The sequence below is a fragment of the Danio rerio genome, chromosome 22 (genome assembly GCF_049306965.1).
Source record: "Danio rerio strain Tuebingen ecotype United States chromosome 22, GRCz12tu, whole genome shotgun sequence".
Lineage (NCBI taxonomy): Eukaryota > Metazoa > Chordata > Actinopteri > Cypriniformes > Danionidae > Danio > Danio rerio.
The window spans coordinates 16,655,447-16,682,812 of record NC_133197.1 but is presented as its reverse complement, the minus strand read 5'-3'; the positions used below and the strand labels follow the sequence as shown (position 1 = coordinate 16,682,812).

The 27,366-nt window shown below is 37.0% G+C and overlaps 1 protein-coding gene across 39 annotated transcripts in view; it reads left to right on the top strand.

Moving 5' to 3' along the window:
• The window catches only part of nfia (nuclear factor I/A), a 226,351-nt gene that overhangs the window by 71,505 nt on the left and 127,480 nt on the right, over nucleotides 1-27,366 (top strand). For all 39 annotated transcript variants that reach the window (XM_073936551.1, XM_073936542.1, XM_073936552.1 and 36 more), the window contains 1 exon segment: nucleotides 1,080-1,608. In XM_073936551.1, the coding sequence (XP_073792652.1) occupies nucleotides 1,080-1,608 (529 nt within the window).

Here is a 27,366-nt window from a genome sequence, read left to right as displayed (position 1 = left end):
AGGTATAATATTGATATATAAAGTTAATTGAATTAACTTGCCTAAATTATGTGCTTAATGCTAAATATAAAAATGGAACATTTTATACTTTTTTGTTATATGTTTATGTTTAGCTTTTAAAGGGTTCTGCTTTTTTTTAGGTTGTTTTAGCACTTAGCTTGGCTTTAATTTAAATAAAAATATATATTTTGTTAAACTTTTTTATTATTTTTATATTATTGTTATTATTATTATTATTATTATTATTATGTAGGTGTGTATAATGAATCTTTCATGGTGTGTAAAGTCAAAAAAGTCTCATATTTATATAAAGATAGTTATTTATTTTTTTGTTTATTGAAAAATTGCAGAGGCTTATTAAACATATAATCTTGGTAGTAACTTACTAAATTATTACATTTTTCTATTATTGTTTACTGGTCTTTCATGGTGTCTGCATGTGCTATATTTGTACTTCAAATAGTTAATAAAAAAATAAACCAATTAATTTTGGTTTACACTTGCATATACAGTTGAAGTCAGAATTATTAGCCCCCGTTTATTTTTTTTTCCTAATTTTTGTTTAACAGAGAGATTTCTTTAACAAATTGAAAAGACATATTTCTAAACATAATAGGTAATCATTTCTAATAATAGATTTATTTTATATTTATCATGATGATAGTAAATAATATTTTACTAGATATTTTTCAAGACACTTGAGGCTATACTGCTTGAAAAGACATTTTAAAAATATAGCTTAAAGGGGTCAATAATTTTGACCTCAAAATGTTATTTTAAAAAAATAAAAAAACTGCTTTTATTCTGGCCGAAATGTAACAAAGACAGTCTTCATCAGAAGAAATAATCTTATCAGACATACTGTGAAAATTTACTTGCTCTGTTAAACATCATTTTGGAAACATTAAAAAAAACAAAAAAAAAAAAAAAAAATCAAAGGGGGGCTAATAATTCTGACTTCAACTGTATCTGTTTGTCTACACACTATTCATTTATTTTTTCTCTCTGAAACTTAAACTGTGACTGACTTGGGTTGGCCATGTGGTCTCTAATTCCTGCTCTCCTGTCCTCCTTCGCAGGATGAATTCCATCCTTTCATTGAAGCACTGCTGCCCCATGTGAGAGCGTTTGCCTACACTTGGTTCAACTTGCAGGCCCGCAAGAGAAAATACTTCAAGAAGCACGAGAAGCGCATGTCGAAGGAAGAGGAGCGAGCCGTGAAGGACGAGCTGCTCAGCGAGAAGCCGGAGGTCAAGCAGAAGTGGGCATCGCGGCTGCTGGCCAAACTCCGCAAGGACATCCGGCCCGAGTTCCGCGAGGATTTTGTGCTCACCGTCACCGGGAAGAAGCCCCCTTGCTGTGTTCTCTCGAACCCCGACCAGAAGGGCAAGATGAGGAGAATCGACTGCCTGCGTCAGGCGGACAAAGTGTGGCGCTTGGACCTGGTCATGGTGATTTTATTCAAAGGTATTCCTCTTGAAAGTACTGACGGCGAAAGGCTGGTTAAGTCACCGCAGTGCTCGAACCCAGGGCTGTGCGTGCAGCCGCATCACATAGGAGTTTCCGTAAAGGAGCTCGACCTGTACTTGGCCTACTTCGTCCATGCAGGTAAGTCCATTTTTTGGATCTGTTTATTGTATAAAAATGCAAGTGACACCAAAACGCATTGTTTTTCCTATTCTGTATCATCTTTTATAGGATTTTAGCATTGAAAACCTGTCAGGAGTCAGTAATTTAGCTGATAAGGGTGTTAGATTGATACAACACGTACATTTTAAAGAAAAACAATGACATTTGGATAAAAGAAATGTAAATACGTGATCAATTTTACACGGACTTTTCTTTATTCAGGCTAAAAACAGACTTATCTATAATCACTCATCCTAATTGACTCCAAAATGTTAATTTATTTTACTTTATTACTTCATTTGCTGTGATTTTTAGATTTTATTCTTTACAATACATCAGTTTTGAAAAATAAGACATATCAAAAACAAATTTTTGGCGTCCATTTACCCCTAAAAGTAAAAGGAAAGAACTGATATTTGTTTGTGAATGTTTTCAAATCAAAAAAGGTGCAATCTATTCTGAGTATTTCTGTTCCATGTTTTGAATGCAACATGACCAACCAATAAAAATTCACTTATTTACTTCATATCCTTCAAAATACAAGTAAGAAGCTGGGATGAATGCTGTAATTTGGCAGAGATTGCTCCTTATGGATTGTGCAAATTAAAAATTGCCACATTTTTTTAAAAGCACATTTAGGAGAAAGACTTGCTGAATATGTATGTAAATTATTATTTTGAGAGTCAGTTCATCAAAAATGTGTAGTTATTTATTATAATTGTGTCCAGAAGTGATCAGATTGACTGCACTTTAATTTCACTACTTATATATCTATTTCAACTTAATTTTTTCTGCAGCATTTCTGCCCAAATAGGAAAAACAGTCTGAATATTTAACATGTAGAGGTGTTTTTCTGGTTAGGTTTTAAAAAAAGAAAGACACGAATAATTTATCTTCTTAATTGCATCCCAAAATGTGAATCCACCTTCCAGATCTGTGTATTTTGTTTAAATTTATTCGACTGTTTTAGGATTTTACCATTTATAGTCTATCAAAATTCAGTAAGGAAGTTTGTAAGAATAGTGTAGGTCTGTCAGATTCCTTTGCTCTCTCCTGTGCAACTTCCTTTTCGCAGCCTTTCCCAATAAAACAATGCAGGAAACCCTAGCCTAACATGTAAATACATGACTAATTTGACAGTGCATTTTCAGAAATGTGAGTTCCTTATTGCGCAACACCAAACACCAAAACTGCAACTGTCTGTCGAGTGGTTTAGCCTGCATGTGAGGAGCTAACATGGAAAGTCCGGCACAAATATCTGCCGGAGAGACTGCTAATTGGCAGAAGACGGCAGGGGATCCGTCTTGCGCTGACAGCGGCACAAACACAAGCTTTCACTTGGAAGACAAGAAGCACACTTTGTTTCGCCAGGCAAACCCCAGCACCTTAATTACATTCATTTCCTTTTGCGCGCAAAAACTGTGCCACTGGAGTTGGCAACACGCGCATCCGCCGTTCCCTGCGTTCAGCGCGGACTCATGCTTTGATGCGGTGCCGATAAAAGAGGGGAAAAACGCGTCGTATCCAGAAGACGGCAGAGATAAAGCTGTAAAATGCATGCTTTAGCGCCGTGTAGGAAAAATCGGGCCTATCTGGCATACAGCAGGTTGCTAAACGGGAGCGTGTGAATTACGTTGACTTGCTAGAAACACAAAGGCCCAGAGCCTTTGAGGTTTCTTTTTGTGAGGATAAGTACGACACCATCCCTGAAACACGTCCCAAGCAAAAAAAATCCTTAGTTTTGATGTTGCTGAAAGCCTATTGAAAGCCTGCTAACATCGTAATCGGTTGAGGTTACGTTGTCTTTTTGATTCACACTGAATAAGAGACGTCAGCGAGAGAACAAGAGGAGAAAAGACGCAGGAGTCTCTCTCTCTCTGACCTGCATACGGGCCGATCGGGTTTCCTCCTCTGTCTTATTTAAAGCAGTGGAGCATTGCTGGAGCCCCGTTGATTAAAAGCCATCTGAAGAGAGCCTGACCTCATACACAGATGGCCAAAGTGGGGCTTCTGAGAGGAGCTAAAGTCAGTAATTAAATTTATCCCACAGTCCTGCCAGGGCAAAGAGGTGCGGGCCAGCAAGCACAGTCACTTCATCTAGACAATAACACTGCTACCTATCGATATTAGCGGAAATGGCTGGAAAAGAGCATTCAATTATGTGTGGGTCGTCAGAGAATAGACATAAGTCAGTTGGACTACCCTCCTTCCCCTCCTGCACTCCAAAAATGATTTTGCTGCTTGTCCATACTATTTATTTAAAATGAGCTGAAACAACACAGTTTTGGAGATTTTTTTGGGGGAGAACTTAATTGTTTTATGTTCAATCTACTTAAATTTGTTAAGTTAATTGAATTGTGTTGGAACAACATGAATGAATTGTGTGGAATCCAGCATTTTTAGTGTAAATGTTGGAATTCCTTTAAGACTACTACAGTGTGTTTACTAAGGTTTTTTTCTGTAGTAAGTTTAGGTTTGTTTTCCTTCACAGTTATTTCAACATTTTCAGGTATTTTATTATAATAATCTGTACTTGGTGTACTGGGTATCTGTACATATACTTAGGAGGAAACTTAAGCCCGGATCAATCAATTCTTTCAGTATCTTTCTATTACATTTTAAGGTTAAGCATCATTTTTCATTCATCAGTATATTTGCACACGTTGAGTAGGTCTTTGAATTTGGATGTGTAAGTTTGTATTTGTCAGTGTTTAAGACGTTTTAGGTGATTTTAATAATTTCTTAAATCTGTTCTCATCATTTGTCATATGATTATTTTTGTAAATATTTCTTAAATTGTATCATGTAAGATGGAGTTAATTTCCCAGTGATGGGTTGCGGCTGGAAGGGCATCCGCTGCGTAAAAATGTGCTGGATAAGTTGACGGTTCATTCCGCTGTGGCGACCCCGGATTTATAAAGGGACTAAGCCGACAAGAAAATGAATGAAGATGGAGTTCATAATTGTCAGTACTTTTAAATATTTGCACATTTCCTCCTCATATATTACTGCAACTATATTTCTCAGAACCTGTCTTTGAAAATTCCCTTGTTTTTATCTCAGTAGGCGCACGGTTCATTATTTTAGTCAGACGTTATAAATCTCTTAACAGAAAGTAACACGAGAAGCAGAAAAAGAGACAAAAGTGCTGTTGGCTGAGGCCTGAGGACTCGCGACCATGGCTAATTTACGGCAGGAGCACTCCACACGTGGGAGAGGTCACGGCTTAAGATGTTAGGGTCATGACCCCATCTTCAAGGCATTTGACCTCCTAGATAAACATCCACTCCCATTAGCAGCCAGTCAAGCGGAGGGCAAGCTTTGGTTTTGGGTTGCCCCCGTGACCTCCTGTTAAAACAGGTGGTTTTGTTTGGGCCACAGAGTGGCGTGCCGTTTAAACCAGCCGAAAGAAGAGGCTAATGGCCGTGGAGACCCAGACTGGCATACGTTTCCTTTATGCATTAGTTTTGGGAACTATATGAAGTTCTGCTACTGTAAGATCTGTATGTTATCAGTTCATTTATTAATGTGTTTTACAGTGATTATTCCATTTCTTTATATTTTAATTGACAGAATAATTTGAAATTGTAAAATTTTTAATTAATTAATTTGTTTGGTATGTATGTATGTATTTAGGAGTGTTTGTATATATATATATATATATATATATATATATATATATATATATATATATATATATATATATATATATATATATATATATATAATATATATATATATATATATATATATATATATATATATATATATATATATACACACACACACACACAAAGATACAGTTAAAGTCAGAATTATTAGCCCCCTTTTAATTTTTTTTTCTTTTTTAAATAAATCACAACTGATATAATTTTTTTTTTCTTCTGGAGAAAGTCTTATTTGTTTTATTTCAGCTAAAATAAAAGCAGTTTTAAATTTTTTTTTATTATTTCAAGATCAGAATTATTAGCCTTTTTTAAGCTATATTTGTTTCGATGGTCTATAGAATAAACCATCATTATACAATAACTTTCCTAATTACCCAAACCTATCTATTTAACCTAATAGGGTATGTGCCGAGCTAGTGTTTTTCCCTTACTGATAAACTTCCGGTGACCTGTAATTGCGGATATCACTCTGCCAGTGGAGATTGCTGATTTTTAAAGAAAACTGACCTTAAATATGCCAATTTTTGCATTGGCATTGGAAACGCTTAACCCAGGTCACTGGCAAATTCAAAGTCCTATTAGCATGCTTCGGCATATATCCTATTAACCAAGTTTAGCCTTTAAATGTCTCTTTAAGCTGTATAGAAGTGTCTTGAAAAATATCTAGTAAAATATTATGTACTGTCATCATGGCCTAGATCAAATATATCAGTTATTAGAAATGAGTTAATAATTCTGACTTCAACTGTATATATTTTAAATTAATCTTTAGATGTGGAAGAGTTTCACTAACTTTTTTATGTGTTCATTAAGGTTCCATATTTTTCTGTAATATGTAAATATATTGACACGGGGTAATATATTATATGGCTTATTTAGTTAATAAGTCAATATGCAAGTAATTATGCGATAAATAAGTTAACATTTTTTTAAATATGTCTGAATTACTTTAATTGTGGATTTTTTAAAGGGACAGTTCACCCAAAAATGTTTATTAAATGAATATTATGTCATTATTTACTCACCCTTGAAAACGTTTCTTTATTCTGTTGAACACAATAGAAGACATTTTGAATAAAGCTAAAAAGCTGTATCCACTGACCTCCATAATATTTGTCTGGATTCTTCAAAATATCTTCTATTGTGTTCAACAGAATAAAACAACTCTTGTCAATCGAACCACTTGTTGATGATATTCATTTTTTGTTGTACTGTCTCTTCAAATCTTTCACGTCTCCAACATATTTTTTTCCTAAATCTATCTTTTTTGTTTCAATGTATCTATGTTTATATCCCTCAGTACTTGAATATATTTTTCTTAAAATATGTATCTATTGAAAGTTTCAGTTTTGTTTATACACAAGTCTAAACGATTATTTTTAAGATGGCAAAAAAATTAGTGTGAAGTATTAAAACGATAAATTAATAAGGACTTTTTTTGCTCAATTAGGCTCCTTATGGTGATTGATATACGTCCACTTGATGTCATTCGGCTTGTTGTGAACTCCAGTTGTCTCATTGCAGTGTTTTCAGTCTCACCACACAATGGAAGGATACCGCTGGTGCAGATAGATAACAAACACCAGCCAGGGTCCATGTGTACATTTCCAGCCAGGCTGATAGATATTTATACTGGACTTACCTTAATTGACCCGGAGGCGCGTCGAACAAACCATTTGCGTGTGTAATGTTTGTAAAGACGGCTGACCTACTTCCATGTGAGCTCTTAAACAGATTTACAGTACAGTGTGTCTTTCAGAACTAGTTAGCTTTGATGACGCATGCTCTGTCATACGTTTTGTACATTCGTATTAAGTTCTCAGAAGTTGGCTGAAACTTTTTATTTTGCCAAGCCGACAGTTCATAGATTGATTTTTCTTTTTCTTTTTTCGCCAGTAACCGAATCTGATATCTTCAGGCTGACTTTTGGCACATCTTGTGTTACAGCCGTTTTATATTCCTCTTCCTTTCCACAGGCTGAGGAATAACAATAATTTGGATCTATTTAAGGCGATTGTGGGATAAACCACAGCCTTTGTTGTGGTTACTGCAGTACACATTGTGGGCTGGGACCTCCCCACCCCCTCGCACCCATCCTCCCCTGCTTTCTACTCGCTAAATCCCACCGACCGGCCCTGTTACCGCAACAATGACCCCGCCACTGTGCTCTTTCACACAGTACCATTCATTAAAAACAAGCTCGTCCACCATTCATAAAAAATACAGCATCATATTTTTTTGGCTGGATTGCGCAAACCGTTTCGCCACCCTGGCACAGCCCCTCCAGAATCCAGTGATGGGATACAGCTCAGTCAGTTTTAATGTCATTGCGTTTGACCTCCTTTTGAACCATTTTTTCCTGCTGCAACATGATTGGATTAAACCAAGCAGATGGTTCTGGGATGGGGAAACACTGTAAGATGTTTTGTTGCCCAGCCACTTGCCTTTAGTGGGTACATTTCTGCTAAACCTGATTGCGAGGCAAATTCGTGTAATCCGTTTAATGCGCATTGTCAGTGCTGATCTTTCCTTGCCGATTTGGACAAGGTTTTTAAGATCTCCGCCATGTTTTTGTTGTTGACTTTGGTGTGTGGTTCCAAAACGATCATCCTTTTTTTTTTCTTTCCCAAGATTGGTTCACGATGCAGCTCATCACACTTCATTTTCTTGCTGACATAACGATGGCCTGGGGAGTTGGGTGAAGGGTTTCAAGTGCGGAGGCAGTGGGCAGTAATCTATAGTCACCTGTGCTCAGGGCTTACCACTGTCCCCTTGTGTAGTCAGGAAGGAAAGGAAAAGGAGGGGGTTGGCACCAGTCAATTTTTGCTAATTAGTTTTGTATTAACTCCTCAGTCGTCCCAGCGCAGAGAAATGGGCCCCGTGATGGGAGCTCGGCTATTTTTATTTTTATCCTGCTTTATTCACACATTTATTTAATGCTTCTCGCGTTGGAGTTGTTACAGTTGACTTTGGTGGATGAAAACGTGTTAAGTAGGCCCGTATGGAATACATTTTTTTTCTCAGCGTACTGCAAAAAAAGTTGGATTTAAATAAAGTGAAATGTGTTAACTGTTGTTTAAATGGGGAAATTGGCTTTAAGGTGGAGGATGTGGGAGATTTAATCAGAAAAATGTATAGGTGTATCGTATTTTTGGGATTACCAGTTGCATTTTTTAAAAATCATTGTAAATATGGCTGCAGAATATTGGAAAAATCTGACATTTTGATATCTGATTTTTTTATTTTGCTGCGATTTCTATATTGCGATATTAATACAATTTCAATGACTTGAAAAGTTTATTTGGAATAAAATCTAAAACTTTGGAATAATCATGTAGAGGAGTGAATCAAAGAATAAATTAAGAAGATAAAAGATAAAAGGGAAGCAAGTATTCAGATATATTTTGGGACAGTATTAAAATACAATATTATCATGATATTTTGCTGCCGATTATGATCACGATATAAGCGATATATCACACGAAAACCATCCACAATATATCATGATATTTGTAAATGAAGAGGGAATAATGCATCAAAAAGTTATAAGAAGTATTTCTTTTATTAACAGCACATATGCTTCTTAGAATTGCAATATTGATATATGTTCGATCCGCCATTACGAGAAGCGGCACTTCATGCATACCGCTTTTGTGTTCTGCCCCTATTAAATAATCAAATTTAATGTAAACATTGTGCATTCATCATTGCTGATTAACTATAAAAATTTCAACTCCACATTGCCGATGCTGTGATGTGATTGTTGCGAATGCACATATTGCGATATCGATGCTGAAACAATATATATTATGCAGCCCTAGTTGTAAATGGTGCTAGGATGTTTTTACATGACTTTTCTTTTTACACTTAGTAAAAGCTAAAATGTCTAAACAATCCCCTGATCACATAGATCATCAAACACAGCTAAAATCACTATTATGCATGCCAGGCCAGTAGATGACGATGTTACTGTCCTTGCATTTGCACACATTTGCATGTGAGGCTGAGAGATTGAACACTAATAACGCAGAGAATGAAAATACTTTTTTGTTTGTAATCAAATGTCAGCTTAAAATGTTTACAAAGCGACTGGAAATAGTTATGCATGGATTCTGTTTGCAAACAATTCATGTTTATTTCTATAGCGCTTTTACAATGTAGATTGTGTCAAAGTAGCTTAACATAGAAGTTCTAGTAAATTGAAAATGTGTCAGTCCAGTTTTTAGTTGTAAACAAAGCTGTAAGTCAATCATTTTTTCAACAACATTATGCAAATTCTTTGTCATAAAAAGTCCGCTGACAGAGTTTAAGCAAAGTGGAATGGTTTTAAAGTAACTGATTGAATAGTTCTGTTGAGTTTGAACACTTGTAGTATGGAAAAATTACAAAAGGTGTTAAAGGGTTACTGTAAATGCTAGCGTAAACATTAAAATCATGGAAATTGTTTATTTATTGTTTTTCGTGTAAAAACACTAAAATACTTTGTCGTAAGAAGTTTGCCATTAAAAGTCTTGGTGAATTGCATAGTTTTTAAGGAGCAGATGCAATATTTCTACTATTTGTCTTGGGTTGCTTTTAAATACAAGTAGTAGGGATAAAAAAAAATGCATCAAACAGTTTTGTTTAAAAAAAAAGCTAAAATAGACTTCAAGTCACTTTGTTTAAAAAGTTTTTAATTGTCTAAACATTTCCGCAAATCTTGTCGTATGAATTCTGGCATCAGATATTTTGAGCGTATTATACCTTGTTCCAACTATTTATTCAAAGACTTTTGGTAAGTAGAAGAAAAACAATAATTCGAAAATGGTTTCATGTTGATCCTCCAACAACGGCTCAATGGATAGGAATTGTAAAGGAAGTACACTGGCGTTTAATCTAAGACTTGATTTAAGAAAGTGCAACAAGTAGTGGTAAAAGTGGACTGAGGCTGTGATTGGGATTAAATTGTGATTGTGACTTGATTTTTTTTCTTTTCTTCCTCTTTTGTTTTTTCTTCTTTATCAAAAAAGGTTAGAGCTTGAGATTCTAGACTTTGAACACCTGTGATGTTAATATTTAAAAAAATGCTGAAAACAATTTCTAAACAAAGCTTTAAAATGCGTTTACGTGAAGACTTTGTAAAAACTCAGCTGTTGAAGAGTTTGAGCCCATCAAAAAGATTTGAAGGCCTACAAAAAATGTTTCTGGAGCACCATAGTAGACCTAATAAATGAAACAAGTCCAACCTGGTTTACCGTTTCCCATTCATCCACGTTTTTTGCAAACTCATGGCTCGCAGTGAGCTTAGCCGTATCAGGGACTCTATACGCCGTGTCTGCTAACGGATCAGACTTTTTCCCGAGAGCAGACATCTCGTTCATTACAGAACAGCAACTTTGGCTAACTTCTGAGAATGGAGCCTTTGTGCGCGCATGCCATTCAACAAGAGTGCCATTGTCTTAAAGCCCCAGCCGGCAGCAAACGAGGCATTGCGAGGCCTTTGCCGGGAGAAACTTTGATTGTGTTAGGCCTTCATTTTGAGAGAGACATCGAAAGGGAGTAGGAAATGCCATAAACATGTCAACTAGCTTACATATGAATTACGAATTTATGTCGAATTTTATGAAGAAAGGCCACTCAGCGCTGAAGGGGGGAGAAAAAAAAGTATCCTCATCATGTTATTTGACAATTGATCTCCATTACGGTGTTCAATCAGCACGCCACTGCCTATCGATCAGCGTGTTTGCCGTGTTGAGCAACACGCGTCTGGATCTGGCTTTATGTTTGTAAACCGTTTCAAATTGGACTGTTTGCCATAGCTGGCGCCCTGGTATCATGAAAGCCTCACTCCCACTGCCAAGAGAAGAATGCAGGCCTGGTGATTGAGGCACGGGGCGGCATTGTATGCCTGAATATAAAGGAGAGCGCAGACATGAAACGGGACAGCTGTGAGTGTCTGTGGGGGAAAGTTGCTACAGATGGTAAAAGAAGTGGAAAATAAACTACCGTATGGCTGCTAAAATATAGAAGAAAGGCTGCTAGCCCGTACAGGATCCTCTCATGTCGTTGTTGTGTGCGTGTTTCTGGGATTTTTTTTTTTTTTTTACGCGTGTCTGTGTTAAAGGGAATATGTTACCTCAATTGCTTGTCTGTCCCAATACCCCGTTATGCCCATCTGCTGCTGAGCAATGCGCAGATTTATCACTCGCCGAGGTCTGTGACTGACATGTGCTAGTCGCGCAAAATCCCTCACTTTTCATTACATTATTTCTGGATTAGGGATATTAGCACAGTTACAGTGGATTTGAAGATTATTTGACTTGAATGAGTGTTTGACTTTAAATATAAGTGTCAAGATGTCAATATTTGCAGCTTTATCCACAATTATTTGTATTTTATCATTTATTCTGGTGTGTTAGCGTGAAAAGATTGGATTTAATTTTATTCACTGAGGTTTCCACTATTTTTTGACACAGGTTAATATATTGTATGGCTTATATAGTTAGTAGAAGTCAATATTTTTATGTATTGAAAAAGATATGAGGGCTACGGCGTTTATGTTGTTAAATTTAAGATTGAATCATATCTATGATAGAATCTATAATAACAATTAGTTACAGTGCCTGATAACTGGAATATGATTATTATAGTTAATTAAAACTAAAAGCATTTAAGCAAAATCATTAATTTTGTAATTGAACTAGGGAAGCATGATATTGGAAAAATTACACGTTGTGGTAATTTTTTATTCTGCGATATATAATGCGTTATGAATACAATTTCACTAGATTAGTTGAATAAATGTTTATAAATAATTTACAATGTTTGATTGATTGGAAAGATTCTGTAGGGAAGTGTATGAAATATAATAAACAATCTACATCCATGGAAATTTTCAGTAAAGAAAAAAAGGCAAATTAAAAACTTTTTTGAAGATTAGAAATTTATTCGGGTATACAGTAATTAAATAATCAGATGTAAAAAAAAATACTGCATAGTCTTCATTGTATAGACAAATCAATAAAATTAATTATTATTAATTTAAGTTAAAAATCCACACTTAACATTGTGTATACTCGTGATTAGACTAATGTGAATGATCACTGTAACACCATTGTGTTCTGTACACAAATATAGCACTCCAATACATTACATTTGGCATTTTAATCATTAAAGAACAATTGATTATGGTGAAAAGTACGTGAAAAATATCAGTCTGTACTTTTTAGAACTTTTAAAAGTTTGTTAACATCTCTCACTCTCCATATTCATACACATTTATAAATAATACAACTTTCTAGTATTTTTCCTTAGAGTTGCAGCACATTTGCCAACAAGGCTAGTGCTCTCCAAGCAAGGTTATGTTTGCTATTTGTTGCGTTTTTTTTGCATTCATATCATCAGATGTTGCTTTTAATTATTGAATGTAAGGGGTAGGGGGGGAGGGGGTCGGGCTAAGTATGGAATTGACTTTAAATTATTGAACTATTTCTCCCCAGTACTGCCCCTCGGCCCCTCCATCTGTCTGTGTTGCAGAAAAAAATAAATAAATAAGCAAATAAAGATAATAAGGCTATGGCGCACTGCAAGCCAGACCCCAAGTTCTGGCACAATTCTGCTCCTTATTTCTCCGGCGCCCCTGTGAAAAAAAAAAAGAGAGAGAAAATCTCCCAATTAGCCTGCTTCGGATTTGGATAGAATGTAAACAGCATCCTTTTAGGGGCTCACGAATGATCACGTTTGGACAAAATTCAAATGGCGTAATGAAAGAATGGCAAATATTTTAACCTCTGTTCATTAGGCCGCTGTCCTTCAACTCCCAGGCTAACATGGCAAGGGATTTTTTCAGCCTTCATTCGGATACTAAAGATACAGTTTAATTAGCGGTGATTAGAGCAGAATCCCTAAATCAGGCTCTTTCTGTCTACTTACTCCAGCACTCGTTGTATGAGCAAGAATCACTCATTAAGTCAAGACACTGCAAAAAACATAACGTTTTTTCATGCACCTGTGAGTTTTGGGTGTTTTGGCTTTTTGGGGGGTGGTCAAATATAAGTCATGATTAATCACATCCAAAATAACTATATGTGTGTATATATACAGTTGAAGTCAGAATTATTAAACCCCCTGAATTATTTGCCACCTTGTTTTTTTCCCCCCAATCTCTGCTTAACAGAGAGATTTTTTTTCAGCGAATTTCTAAACATAATAGTATTAATAACTAATTTTTAATAACTAAATTATTTTATATTTGCTATAAGATATATGTAATTTCCATAATGACAGTAAATAATATTTTACTAGATATTTTAAGAATTCTATACAGCTTAAAGTGGCATTTAAAGGCTTAACTAGATTAATTAGGTTAACTAGGCTGGTTAGGGTAATTAGGCAATTTATTGTATAACAATGGTTTGTTCTGTAGACTATTGAAAAAATATAGCTTAAAAGGGGGCTAATAAAATTAAAGTTAAAATTTAGACTGCTTTTACTCTAGCCGATATAAAACAAATAAAACTTTATCCAAAAGAAAAAATATTATCAGACATGCTGTAAAAATGTCCTTGCTCTATTAAACATCACAAATATTCAAACAAACTTTTTTATTTGCTCAGCATACTTCTATGTAATAATAAAAAAAAAGTTTTGTCACATTTTGAGGCCTTAGATTTAAGTAACAGTACATATTTTTAGGGGCCTTTTTTCCTCATAAATGTTCACTTCAGCATACTTTAAAAATGTAATGACAAGTCAAGTCAACAGATAGTTTTAGGTTGATTTTAACTTATTTCAATAAATGAATCCGGTTTCAGCTACATGTTTTAAGTTATACAAAGTTTGACATCAAGTTTTTCGTCACTTTGATTGATGTAAGTTAAAATGACTAGAAAAGACATTAAAATATTTGTAGCTTTATAAAGACCAAACTGCACACCAACACCAAAATTCAACAAAAATTGAAGAAGTAAACAACTTTTTTCTGCTTTTTGTAAAGTAATTTTTAAATCACGGAGTAATAAAATAAAGTTTCTAAAAAAGGTTCCTTCTTAGAAACCTTTTTCTAATATGTCCATTGTGATCTATAGTATTAAAAGAACCAACACAACCCCCCCCCCCATTCCCAATAATTGTTGATCTGACTTTATCCAGATTTTTTGGGCTGGCTATGCAAATTACCATAGATTCTCATTTGCATATTTAAACATAACATTTCAGAAGACTTAACCCAATTTTTGGCCATTCTTAATGTAATCAATCAACCAGGAAAGTATCGTGAGAACAATTTTTTTAAGTTTTACACCTTTCACCTGCCGTGTATTGCCTTATGAAAGAGTTTTGGGAGCATCGATCCATTAGTCAAGCATCTGAATTACAGGAACACAGAAGTTTTTTTGTTTTCGCACCAACAAGGGATCGTCACAACTCGTTAAATTGATCACGAAGCACGTATTCTTCACCCACACTTCCCAAAACTGTTTTCACAGACAAAACAAAAGCACCACTTGATTAGCTGCGAACCATCTGGGAACGGCGAGCTGTGTGACCAAGCTAATTGGTCGGATTTAAAAAAGAATGAGACAGACCCTCTCGTCGCATGCATGTCTGAAAGAGACCCCCCTCCCTCGTCACTTTTGTTGGGACGGTCCCAGTGACGAGCTCTCGTCCAGCTCTGGGAAACGTCCCTGCCCGTGGGGTTTGTGTTACTTCACAGTTTGGGAAACAGCTGGCGTGCTAGAATGCAGCACGGTGTTGTGAAATATAGAATATTGTTTAGAGATTCTTTTGTCAGTGCTGGGCGAAGTTCACAGCGGTTTTAATGGGCCGACAGGCAACGTATGAGTAGAAGGCTTCAGTGGCTCATTGTTGAGAAGGCTTAAGTGCCACCTGTTGGATGTGGTATTACTGCATGCCATTTACCACTTCTTTTTTTTTCTTTTCTTTTTTGCCAGTGGCATGTTACAGAATTCAGTTGGTAGGCTGTTCTAACTTGTGAATTTCATGTACAGATTACTACAATATCATGTATACTTTTCCCAAAATAAAATAACATTTTCAAAAGCCAAATTGTGTCATTGAATGGTAGTCATTTAAGCAAATTTTGCAGTTGTGTGGCTTTTTTAATTATCAATTGTAGTTTGTGGGGAACACTTTTATATACGGTAGATATATTTTCCCCACGCGGCTTTAGTTTACTACTTTATGATAAATCAAATTTGTGTCATGCATGTGATTTATGTTGTTTTCTAATCAATTTGGTCCAATTTATTTTTTCTTGTGAAGTTTAGATTTTTCATTTAGATGTTTCAATTTGTAATTCTTGTTTCTATGTATTGAACATTTTAAAATAAATTTAAATGTCATTATTTATTAATTATGTATCTTAATATATATATATATATATATATATATATATATATATATATATATATATATATATATATATAAATATATATATATATATATATATATATATATATATATATATATGTATATATATATATATGTATATATATGTATATATATATATATGTATATATATATATATATATGTATATATATATATATATATATATATGTATATATATATATATATATGTATATATATATATATATATGTATATATATATATATATATATATATATATATATATATATATATATATATATATATATATATATATATATATATATATATATGTATGTAGCGATCAGCATGTAGAAGTATACCCCTCACAAATCTTTCTTTTAAATTGATATTTTTAATTTTTAATATATATATATACATACATACATACATACATTAGATTAGTCAGTACTGAAGTCAAATCAGGAGCTAATCTATTTTGTAATCTATTTGAGATTTTGTAGGTTGAAATTTTTTGGCAATATTTTGCTTGAATTTAATTGTACTATCTTTAAATTTTTAAATGTTTGGTGACTACAATATTATTTTAATAAATATATCTATTTAATAAATCTGTTTTGTTTAAATTTAACAAAATACATTCCCTATATCAAAATGGGGTATATATTCAAAGCTTTAGATAGATAGATAGATAGATAGATAGATAGATAGATAGATAGATAGATAGATAGATAGATAGAAAGATAGATAGATAGATAGATAGATAGATAGATAGATAGATAGATAGATAGATAGATAGATAGATAGATAGATAGATAGATAAAATGGTATCATTAGCTATTTCTCGTTAGAGCATTATTAGACTGGTAGGTCAGGTATTGATATTAAAATCGGATGTATTTGTATTTAAATAATACATAATAACTCAACTGGACCTTGAAAATAGCATGTCTCAATTTACTTTTATAAAAATATTTATTGTACTTTGCCACATCCACATGTGTACAAAAAAGCGCTCAAGAAGCCCAGTGCTGGGATTGCATTATCTGTGTTAAAGGCTATCACTGTCTGCCATTCTCGTTAAATACACATTTCAGCTGATAAAAGTCAATATTCCAAGAAACGGTACAGGTATGGAGCACTTCCTGAGGGAGATGCCAGACATGGGCCTCCCACTCACGGCTGAGGCTTACATTTGCTGGCGGCCATTGCATTGCCCCACTGTTGGATTGGGAGGAGCCAAAGTACGGTTCAAAGTCAGGCGTATGGAGATAAGACAACAGGCAGACCGAGCAACTGTGCACTGCAACCAGCCCAGCGCTCCTCGGCTGACCACACAGGCAAAAATGAGCTGCTAGCATTTTTACGAGCTCTTGTCAGTCACTCTTTTTTCCCCCTCCTCTGTTTGTTTGGTTTAATCACTGTGAGATATGAACAAAAGATGATTTGTAGATCCTCTCTTTAGCTCATTAATTTATATTTGAAAATGCACTTTATTTAGTATGACATTGAAAATATTGTCGATGCTTTAAAAAAACAAAGAGATAAAATATATAACATGACCTTTAGGGTTAAAATAACCCTAGCTTATGTTGTATTAGGGCGAGCAGGGGCGCAGTAGGTAGTGCTGTCGCCTCACACAAGAAGTTTGCTGGGTCGCTGGTTCGAACCTCGGCTCAGTTGGCGTTTCTGTGTGGAGTTTGCATGTTCTCCCTGCCTTCGCGTGGGTTTCCTCCTGGTGCTCCGGTTTCCCCCACAGTCCAAAGACATGCGGTATAGGTGAATTGGGTAGGCTAAATTGTCCGTAGTGTATGAGTGTGTGTGTGAATGTGTGTGTGGATGTTTCCCAGAGATGGGTTGTGGCTGGAAGGGCATCCGCTGTGTAAAAACTTGCTGGATAAGTTGGCGGTTTATTCCGTTGTGGTGACCCCGGATTAATAAAGGGACTAAGCCGACAAGAAAATGAATGATATTGTATTAGCTAGCTTTGTTATTTAAAATACAGCCACTTTCATTTAATTCCTGACAAAAGAAAAGTTAATAATATAAGATTTAACAATTTAATAATAATCTGAGAATCTGAACAAATTAGTTGGTCACGTGACTTGTGAATACATATATAAATGTGTTTCAATGTTCAATTTATCTGAGAAATTAGTAAATACAGCTACAAGCTAACATGCTAAAACACTCAAAATGGTGTAATCAACAAATCAAAGCCTACTTAGGTCAGTTATAATTCCACCAATGATCATTTTTAATGGTCTGTGAATAATCTGTGTGTAGAGTGTGTAATAATCTTCAGTGGTACATGCTAACATGCTAAAAGGTACAAAATAAAGCAGTTAAATCCTTACCAAGAGTGATTAGCTTGAATTCCACTTTTGATTCAGTTGAACATAAAGATTTGTTCACTATTATCTGTGAATAATACATCCACTACTAGCTTAAACCAACCTTGGCTGGTTGGCTGGTTTTAGTTAGTCAACCAGCCTGGTTTTAGAGGGGTTTCGGCCATTTCCAGGCTGGTCTTAGCTGATTAGGCTGAAAAAATGACCAGCTAAAACTAGCTTTACCAACCTGGTTTAAGATGGACAGCTGGTTTTGGCTGGGCTCCCAGTCTGGCTAGGGTGATCAAGCTGATTTTAGCTGGTCATTTCCCTGCCTGACCAGCTTAGACCAGGCTGGAAAAGCCTGGAAACCAGCCTGGAAATGGCCATACCCCCTCTTAAATCAGGCTGGTTGACCAGCTAAAATCAGCTAACCAGCTTAGGCAGGTTTAAGTTTTTTTGTAATAATATTAATATAGTGACATGTTAACATGCTAACAGAACTAAAAAATGAATTACTGGCTGTTTCTATTGTATATTTTTCCCAATTTTCTGCGAATAATACATCAACCAGTTGGTGGGGCCTGCTATTATCAACTGTAATTAGACTATTGACTGCAAATCTTGTCGGCTTGTAAATCTTAAAATTAATTTGTCATGCTAACATTCTAAAAACACTCCTAATGCCATTAGCAACAAATGCTCATCACCTCTCCGTTTTTAATTTTCACAATTATCAGTGATTAATACACAGTTGTACTATCAGAGAGTGTCTTGTTGTTGTATCTGTTCTCTTGTGGCCAAAACACACACACATACACACACACACAGGGACACACGCTGCTCTGCTGTTTCCTCTGTCCTGGGGATTCTTCAGACCGGCGCTCTGCGGCTTCCTGCTAATTAAATTCCAACGCTGTCCATTAGATGGATAGAGTGAGCGTGCTGCTGACTCAACACAGGTAGGGCAGCGCGCCGTAATGGGAAGAGGAGCTCAAGTGCCCAAGCAATTCATTTGGACCCCATTTTTACACATCTCTGGGTCACCACATGCTTTCAAGGGTGGAGAGAGGAGCTGAGAGGGGCGGATAAGCTAATGTCTTCCAAATGCTTTAATTCAGAAACGGACGCCACGCGAGGCTGTGTCCTCTAAAAAACGTAGCGAGGTTGGAAGGGATTTTGCTTGCGTTTATCTACATCCAGCATTTGTGTTTGATGTCTGCTGTTTTGTATCGTTGATAAACGTTTAAGTGAGCATTTTACATTAAAAAAGGGCCTACTTATTTAAAATGAGTTGAATTAACTCCAAAATTTTGAGGATTTTTTTGGGGACAACTTATATTATGTTCAATCAAGTTAAATTTGTAAAAACAAAGTTAACTTAATTGATTTGTGCTGGGACAACATGAAGGACTTGTGTTGAATCCAGCTTTTTTCACACTGTAGCATGGCCGATATGGGTTGGGACAACATGAAGGAAATAAGTTAACTTATTAGTTTTTCCAAATTTAAGTGGACTGAACATAAAACAATTAAGTTGTCCCAACAAAATCTCAAGAATTGTGATTCAGGGTATTTTAAAAAAGGATATTTTTTTTGAGTGTACAGTTTAGCAGATTAAAAAAAAAGAAGATTATTTCGGGTCTGAAAATGGTCCTTTTAACTTTTTTCCTACTAGATTAGCCTGAAGGAGGTCATCGAAAGGGCCTAAATGAAAAAGCCTGTGACCAGTATAAGGGAGCGAGTAGTGTCGAGATGAAGTCTGTAATTTGGTTGGTCAGAGTTTGGATGGAGTCCCAGACTGACTTGGTTGGATGCGGTGCCGGATACTACGCCAGGCATGGAGGCAGGGCCGTCGATATGTCATACGCTTTTACACACTTTCATGTCAACAGGAGTGTTTGCTTTGGTCGGAAGCTGAGCTGACTGTGTTAAGGGAACACAAGGCTGGAGACTGAATTGTCAGGGTTGCGGCCTGAAATATCAGCTTGTTTCTTAGTCTAGACGCAGACATGAGTATTTGGCTGTTGATAGTGAAGTAAACAACGCATATTTTCTCCCAGTGCAGCTGTCCGACCGATGATTATGTAACTGCAATCAGATCATTTATCTTAATGTCTTTATTTACTTGTGTTTTTTTGATAAGGGTCTGCAAAAGTTTAATTGCAACTGATAATTAAGTACAGTAGTCATCAATGGATTTTATTTCTGGTTTGATTAGTCTTTAACAGCAACAGCAAATTATTTTAAATGATTTTTATTTTCTGATTCAAATGGAGATTCTATTTTATTTTAGAGTTTAGATGTCATTCGTGTAGCATTAGCCTATATTTTGAACATATAGGCATATTTAGAACAAGAGTCTTAACATTAGACTATTTAAGGATCACAGTGCAGCCCCAAAATACTAACTAATCATACATTATGAATATTCAGCAAGTAAGAAAGACTTTTATTTAAATATTATTTAATTATTCATTAAATATTTTATTTTGTTTAAGTATATTTAAATAAATTTAAATAAAATTACATTTAGAATGATCACTTGTTTTATATATAATAAAATAGGTTTAAAATGTAATTATACGTTAAAATATTGGCTAAATTATTTCACCCATAATTTGACATATTTGCACAAAGATATGATTTCTGTGCATTGAACATCCTCTTTGATTTTCAATGCGGACTTTAATTAAAACTTTAATTTTGATGCGGACACTAAAATAATGTAGCACAGTCATTTTCAGTCAAATTTAGGTTTTAATTGAACAATTCAGGTGTTTAAATGACACTAACTTTAGAATGCCTCTTAAAACGTGCAAACTTTTTGTTTGATTGATTTACACAATTTGCGTTAATAAATAACGAATTCTTTTAGCATTTTAATGACCCCTTATTATCTTTTGCTCTTTAGCCACCCTTTATGCATCCCCATGAAAGAGTTAAACAGGAAACCTGCGACGAACAAAACACTGGTTGAGCGGGCTAGAAACATCGAAAAAATTAGAAAAAACAACAAAACTTTCCCTTTCCTCCTCTTTTCGAATTAGCATGTGAATCGCCATTCATTCATTTATGTTCCATTATAACCTCATGAGTAGCCGTTTCTATGGGGCCGGCCCAGCGAGGGTTGCACACTAAAGCTTTGGCGAAGATTTATTTATCAAAGCGAAAAGAAGCAACTTTTTTCCGTGCACACCTTTTTCTCCCTTCAGCACCGGTCAGGCCGAGGTGACATTATGCGTCAGGCTATCGCTCAGGCAAAAGCCACAATATGTCAGTGCCCTGCAGGGAGGCACAGGGCACAAGTGAATTCGGGGGGTTTTTCAGCGGTGATTGAAGAGGGAGGGGTACAGCTGGCTCCCCCAGCCTCCCCATTCCCACACTCCCATTCCAATGGGCTGGTTTGTACTGGTATATTCTAATTCACCATTTACCTAATTAACATCTCATTTGCATAACTTGTTGCATCCCCCCCTCCGCCACTTTTCCAAAACAATGTAGGCTGACTGAAGAGAACTAATCCTAAGCATCTCTCGTCAAGATAAAAGCAATCTGCAATTTTAACAAGCCTTTTCTGTAGCGCAATTAAAAACTGCCTGGTGTTCTTCGTGAGAAGAAAGATGTAACACACTAACCATACATCAGTGTATGTGTGTTACCTTGACTATTTTATAGTGCTGCCCACACTTGTTTTATTCATTATTGCCTTTCAGTGGTCAGCAATAGGGATTTTTTGTTTCCAGTCAGGCCAATAGTCAGTCAGTTTTCCAGTTACCCTGCCAACATTTTCATTGGCTCCAACAACTTTTGTTGTGCATACATTTGCAGTAAGACATGTAAACGTTACTAGTATTAAATAGGAATCTCTATGGCTATTATTTAGTTAATATTTTGCAGTGGTTACCCTCACTGCAAATGCAAAACAACAACAAAACCAGCAACCCATTTTTACGTGAAGTAAACTAATTTTAAGAGGAGCATGTGGTTATGACTGAACACGGCTGGTCCCGCATTAACTAATGCATGATTTACCAATCAAATGATTCCTAACTCACTACAAATAACCAGAGTTTCTTACTACAGCTATCTTCACCTTGAAGAATCCCCCTTCCACCCCTACTCCACCACCTTTCCCTTTATAGGGTGGCACCCAGTGGTTAGCACTGTTGCCTCACAGCAAGAATGTCACTGGTTCTTGTCCTTAACAGGCCATTTGTCGTTTCTCTGCGAAGTTTACATGTTCTTCCCGTGCTCACGTGGGTTTCACCCAGATTGTCTGGTTTCCTCCCACAGTCCAAAAACATGTCATAAGTGAATTAATCAATCCAAATTAGCACTATAGTTGAGTTCATAACCAGATCGATACCTACCTGAGCTCAAACTCCTCTCTCGCCCTGCAAACGGGAGAGAGCCCTGGGCTCAGGGCTCTCTCCCAGGACAGCATGCCAAACTTGCTTTATAATCAATCATCAGCTAAGTGTGAACTCTTGAATTGTCATTTTGTCCAGATTTATGCTAGCTGCTAATTTTTCAAAGTTGCCAAGAACAATTTGCGTCCAAATGTTGAAGTTTGCAAGCCATAAGAATCCTTATTGTCACGTTCACTCTTCTAAATTTAAACTTGTCTTGGGTGTGAAACGCGTGAAAAGACTAACAAGAAAAACCACGCTGTTCCATCTACTTAGTACCAAATGCCGCTTTGGCTGTGATAAGTATGGAATGCATAAGAAGTCTGAGCGATCTTGTGATATGAACCATATGCGTAGCCCTTCGTTGCTGGCGATCTGTCATATCCCATAATGATGCGACAGGACCACAGTGCTGCTGGCTCCTCAGTCTTTAAACTCGGATAAACCTCAAATTTACTCCAAAGCATCGAGATGTGCGTACTTGTTTTTGGATGCCATCTCTCGATGCGTAGGCCTCAGAGCGCTTGAGGTCACATTCAACCATGCGTGCATGCATATTTCATCAATCAAAAAGCTGAGAGCATCGCTCAAATCCACTAGACAAAATAACTGCCGCGTTTGTCTTCTGTTGCATTGAAATTTTGCGCTCTCTTTTTTTCCCCCTCCTGCGGTTATCCCAGGGCGAAAGCCACAGTAATATTTATACCCCAGAAACGAGGAGCAGATACATTTGTTCCTCCGGCCTCTCTTTACGAGTGTTGCACAAAGACTGGTGGTGCTTGAGGTTTTGGAAATGAAAGGGAAATGAGAGGGGAGTGTTCTGGTCAGGCCTGTATATTTTCGCAGGCCTTCTGCACGAGGACCGCTGTGCTTCTTGGTGTTACCACAAAACACATGAAGACAAGTGCTCAGTTCCCTGCCTCCCCCTTTTCAGCTTCTGACACGGCCACAGTGATTCAGCAGTGGGCCGTTTGGAGAAGGAACGAGTTTCTGTTTGGGGATCAAATGATAGGCCTCTAGTTTTAATGTCTTAGGCTGCAGAAGTCCACAGGACAAAGACAATGAGTCCGCGTGGCCAAGCCAGACAACCCTAATTCAGCTGGCCCGATGTTTGTTTGCGTCCATGGAGAGATAGCTTTGATTTCTCAGCTTGCTTTCATGACACCTAGAGGTGCTGCATGCTAGAAGCTGAGCTAAGCAGTCCGCGGTGTCGCCTTCAAGCAGGAGTCGCAGGAGAAGACGCTTTAGGTGCAGTAAGACCAATTAAACGGCGTCTTTCATGGCTAGCTTACGTAAACTTCCGAAAGCCTTTCTAGGGTCCAGCAGCTTCCTTTTTGTGGCGCTAATCAAACCTCAACACAAGCAGCATTGAAATGCTCTGTGTTGTGATGTGTTTCACAATGGCACTTCATTCAGTCCCAACTTCACACGGAAATAAAGCACAGTCGGCTTCAAGGATTCGCTTTACATGTCTTAAATTCACTTTTTTCCCCCCATGTTTCTCTTTCTTTTCAAGATAAGATACATTAGCTTGATGGCTTCCACTGTGCCAGGCCTCGATACGGGACTTTCTTGTCGGATTAACGGGATATGTGGGGTCTGTTCAAAGCAGTCAATGGAATGACTGAGTCTTTGTGTAATGTGAATTCATGTATTCAGTTATCAGAACAGCATGAGTCATTGATCTGTTTACGGCTATATGATTCGGGACGGTCGTCCTAGCGAGAGAGGATTGTACTGTAAATATCTGTCAGCTCAACTGGGAATATCCGAGGCAAATGCGCCCCCCCCTTAGGGGTCCGGTCTGAGACTTGACTCTATTTATGCACGGCTGGTGAGATGGACGTGGCACCAGGATGACCGGTTCACCCTGGAGTGTTAAAGAATGCACACAAACGCTTGATTGTTTCATCCACTTGAAAGTTAATTGATAGTTTTTTTTCAATTTGACCTGCCTTTGCTTTGTTGAATAGCAGTGGCTCTGTCTTTGCTTTTATACAGAGACAGTGGAGAGTGATTGGAAATTAAAGACAGAGGGGCCGAGAGCCAGAATCAAACTTTAAACATCTGACCTGATGGATCAGTAAAGGATTTCAAGTGGTCCGCAAATGGATTGGCTTAATCTAATTATATTTATGAGATAAATCAATGTAGTGCTGGCTCTGTGTGTCAGTTGTAATTTATTTATTTAGGTCTGTTTTTTTATGTAAACGAATTATGATTGACAAAAAGAAACGTCAGTAATTGTATATTAAAAAAAATAATTATGAATCTAAAACATAATTATTTTATTATTGTTGTTGGTATTGTTCACTCAGGGCTTGGTTTCCACCTTATTTTGAGGTGTTGGTGGTCTGATATTTCAACTACAGGAACTTGTCATAAACCTGTTCACTAGTTGCCTCCCAGTGTACCCATGCTGCTTGCGATTCACAGTTGCCTAAAAGTAAAAGTGTTTGCATTGGAAAGCCCATAAAGTGAAACATGAGGACATTATTTGAGTCAGTGCGATGTCATTAGATTAAACTCCATAATTAAACCGAGTGCAGCAGTTGAGCGCACTGGGGATGTCACAGAGGACAGATCCGCAACAAACAATGGTGAGAACGAAGGAGAGAGAGAGAGAGAGACACCTCTCTTGAGTAAAGGACTGTGTTTGAGAAGACGCTGCTGTTGTCCCGCTCGATATTTGCACTATACAGAGGTCTGTATCCTCTCAGCTCTCACCTTATTTGCTCGGGAAACACGGAATTATCTCCTTTTCCCCCCTCCATCCCCCTGCGCAGCACATGATATTTAATCCGTCATCTTTGTTTTCAACAAACACGGCGCAAGCTGTTGCTGGCAGGCCATGAGGCTCAGGGCCCATCTGGAAAGCGGGCCGTGTGCAGGGGAATTAGAGGGGAATTTAAGTAGGGGTTTGCTTGGGAAAGCCTGATAACAGTGCGGTACCATGGCCTGTTGGCATCGGCATGGCTTCTCTCCACCCCCCTTCCCAGTCTGCAATGTATTATTGATGCTGAATGAGGGGGGGTTGATAGAGTCTGCAGCCTTTTGTTTTTGTTTGTTGACGTTGCCGCGTCGTATTGTGTTGGGCTTACCATTTTTCAATAGCGAATGATGGCTGGGGAATCCCAGGGTTTCTCGTTCTCAAGATATGGCGGAGCTAAAAGGGTTTGGGTTGAAGTCGCAGCGGCACATTTGTGTGCGATCGATCAGCTGGCATTGGATTCCCGTCCCTGTCCTGACAGCATCCGTGCATGTATCTCACCTGCAGTTGCTGGGACGGACCACAGCCATAACACATGCATCTCAGCTGTAGGCTTTCCCATGACTTTGAGTGCTCGATCTACATGCTACATGTTTCTCAATCTGTATCAGGATTAAATCTATAAAACATGCTGACGGTGGGCTCTTGAAGTCCGGGCTTTAGTTCGGATTCAAAGGATTAGCTTTTGATTTGTTGAAATTGATTGGAATTAGAACCATTGCGACTCGGCGCGCAAATAAATATGGAGCTTGATTCTCACGGTTTAATCCGGGAGCGAGAGAGAAAGATTATAACGGTTTATTTGAACATCTGTTAGCAATGAGGTTTCGATTGTAACTAGATTTTTTACCTTATTACAAGGGAAATGCTGTAAATGCCTATTAGAGGACATATAATCTCCGTCCTGACATATATGATGCAGATGGCAATATTAGCAAGGACATTTCTGATACATATGGTTGTTAGTACTTTATTTTGAAAACCAAGATGAAACTCTATTCATATTTACAATGTTAGAGACTGTATGTTTATATGTGTTTAATTTAAAATACATATTTATTTTGGGCTAATTGGGAAAATACTTTAAATGGTTTAAAGATAATTATTAAAATGAAAAATTTCAATAAAAACAAACGTAAATACCATTGAGGTTAAAAATTTTAATTGGAAACAGCATTATATTTTTTTCTATTTTAAACTAATAAGCAAATGGGACAAAAGGAAAAGAAATCATTTGCACAGCATAGCTTAAAATACTGATGAAACATATTAAAAACAAAACAAAATAAATCTTAATTTAATATCCTTTAAAAAAAAAAAAAAAAAAAAACATAGCCGTGAATTCATTTCTTGGCTGCCGGTCCGCCATTTCTACGCTTTCCATGAGGTGCAAGAAATACCCATCATGTGTTACATTTTTCTCTGCCTTGGGGCTCAAGCTACTTTTGTTCTTGTGGCGCTCCATGCCAAGTTAACCCATCTGCATCACAGTGTTATCTCTGTGTTTCTGTCCTGAGCCTTCTGGCATTGCCAGGTCATTAAACTGTATCTCCACGCAGCTGAGCCTGTTCTATAGCCATAATAAGCATCACAGCTATTTATTAGAGCGTATTTCTGCTTTGTTTATCAGTAATCAGTCATGAAGGTGCTAGCTTGAGCCTCACATTAAAAAAAGCAAACCATATGCAGTGCTCGTTTTTTCGGCTGTAACGTCTATAGTGCTGTTTTATTGACTTGCGTTGGTTCTTCCGAGACTCGTTCTGCTCGTATCAGCAAGTGATTCCTATAAAAGAGCCGTGTGAAGTAGTAGACGTTCTGGTGAAGAGTCCTGCAGGGCTGTGAAACTTTAGAGGCATACGTGACAAATCCCCCAACCCTCTTCCCCCCTTGTCTCACACCCCTCCTTTTCCTTCCCTGCACTCCTTCACCCTAAGAGGGGATAAGTCTCTGATGAGAGCCAGACCAGTTTAGCCTGCCCCACCAGGAAAGCTTTTTCCCATCCTTCTCTTTCTCTCTCCCCATGTGTCTTCCTTGTTCATTGTTTCTCGTTGGGTCTCATATGCGTCGAACCTTCAATAGGGGAAAACTGGGTAGAGCAGATGCACTCCTGGAAGACGCCCAATTCTTTTCGCAATGGACATGGGCTTCTGGGAGCTGACTTTTCGACTGGTTTTTACCCCAGCCACATGTTGCCTTTTCCATGCGTGTATAC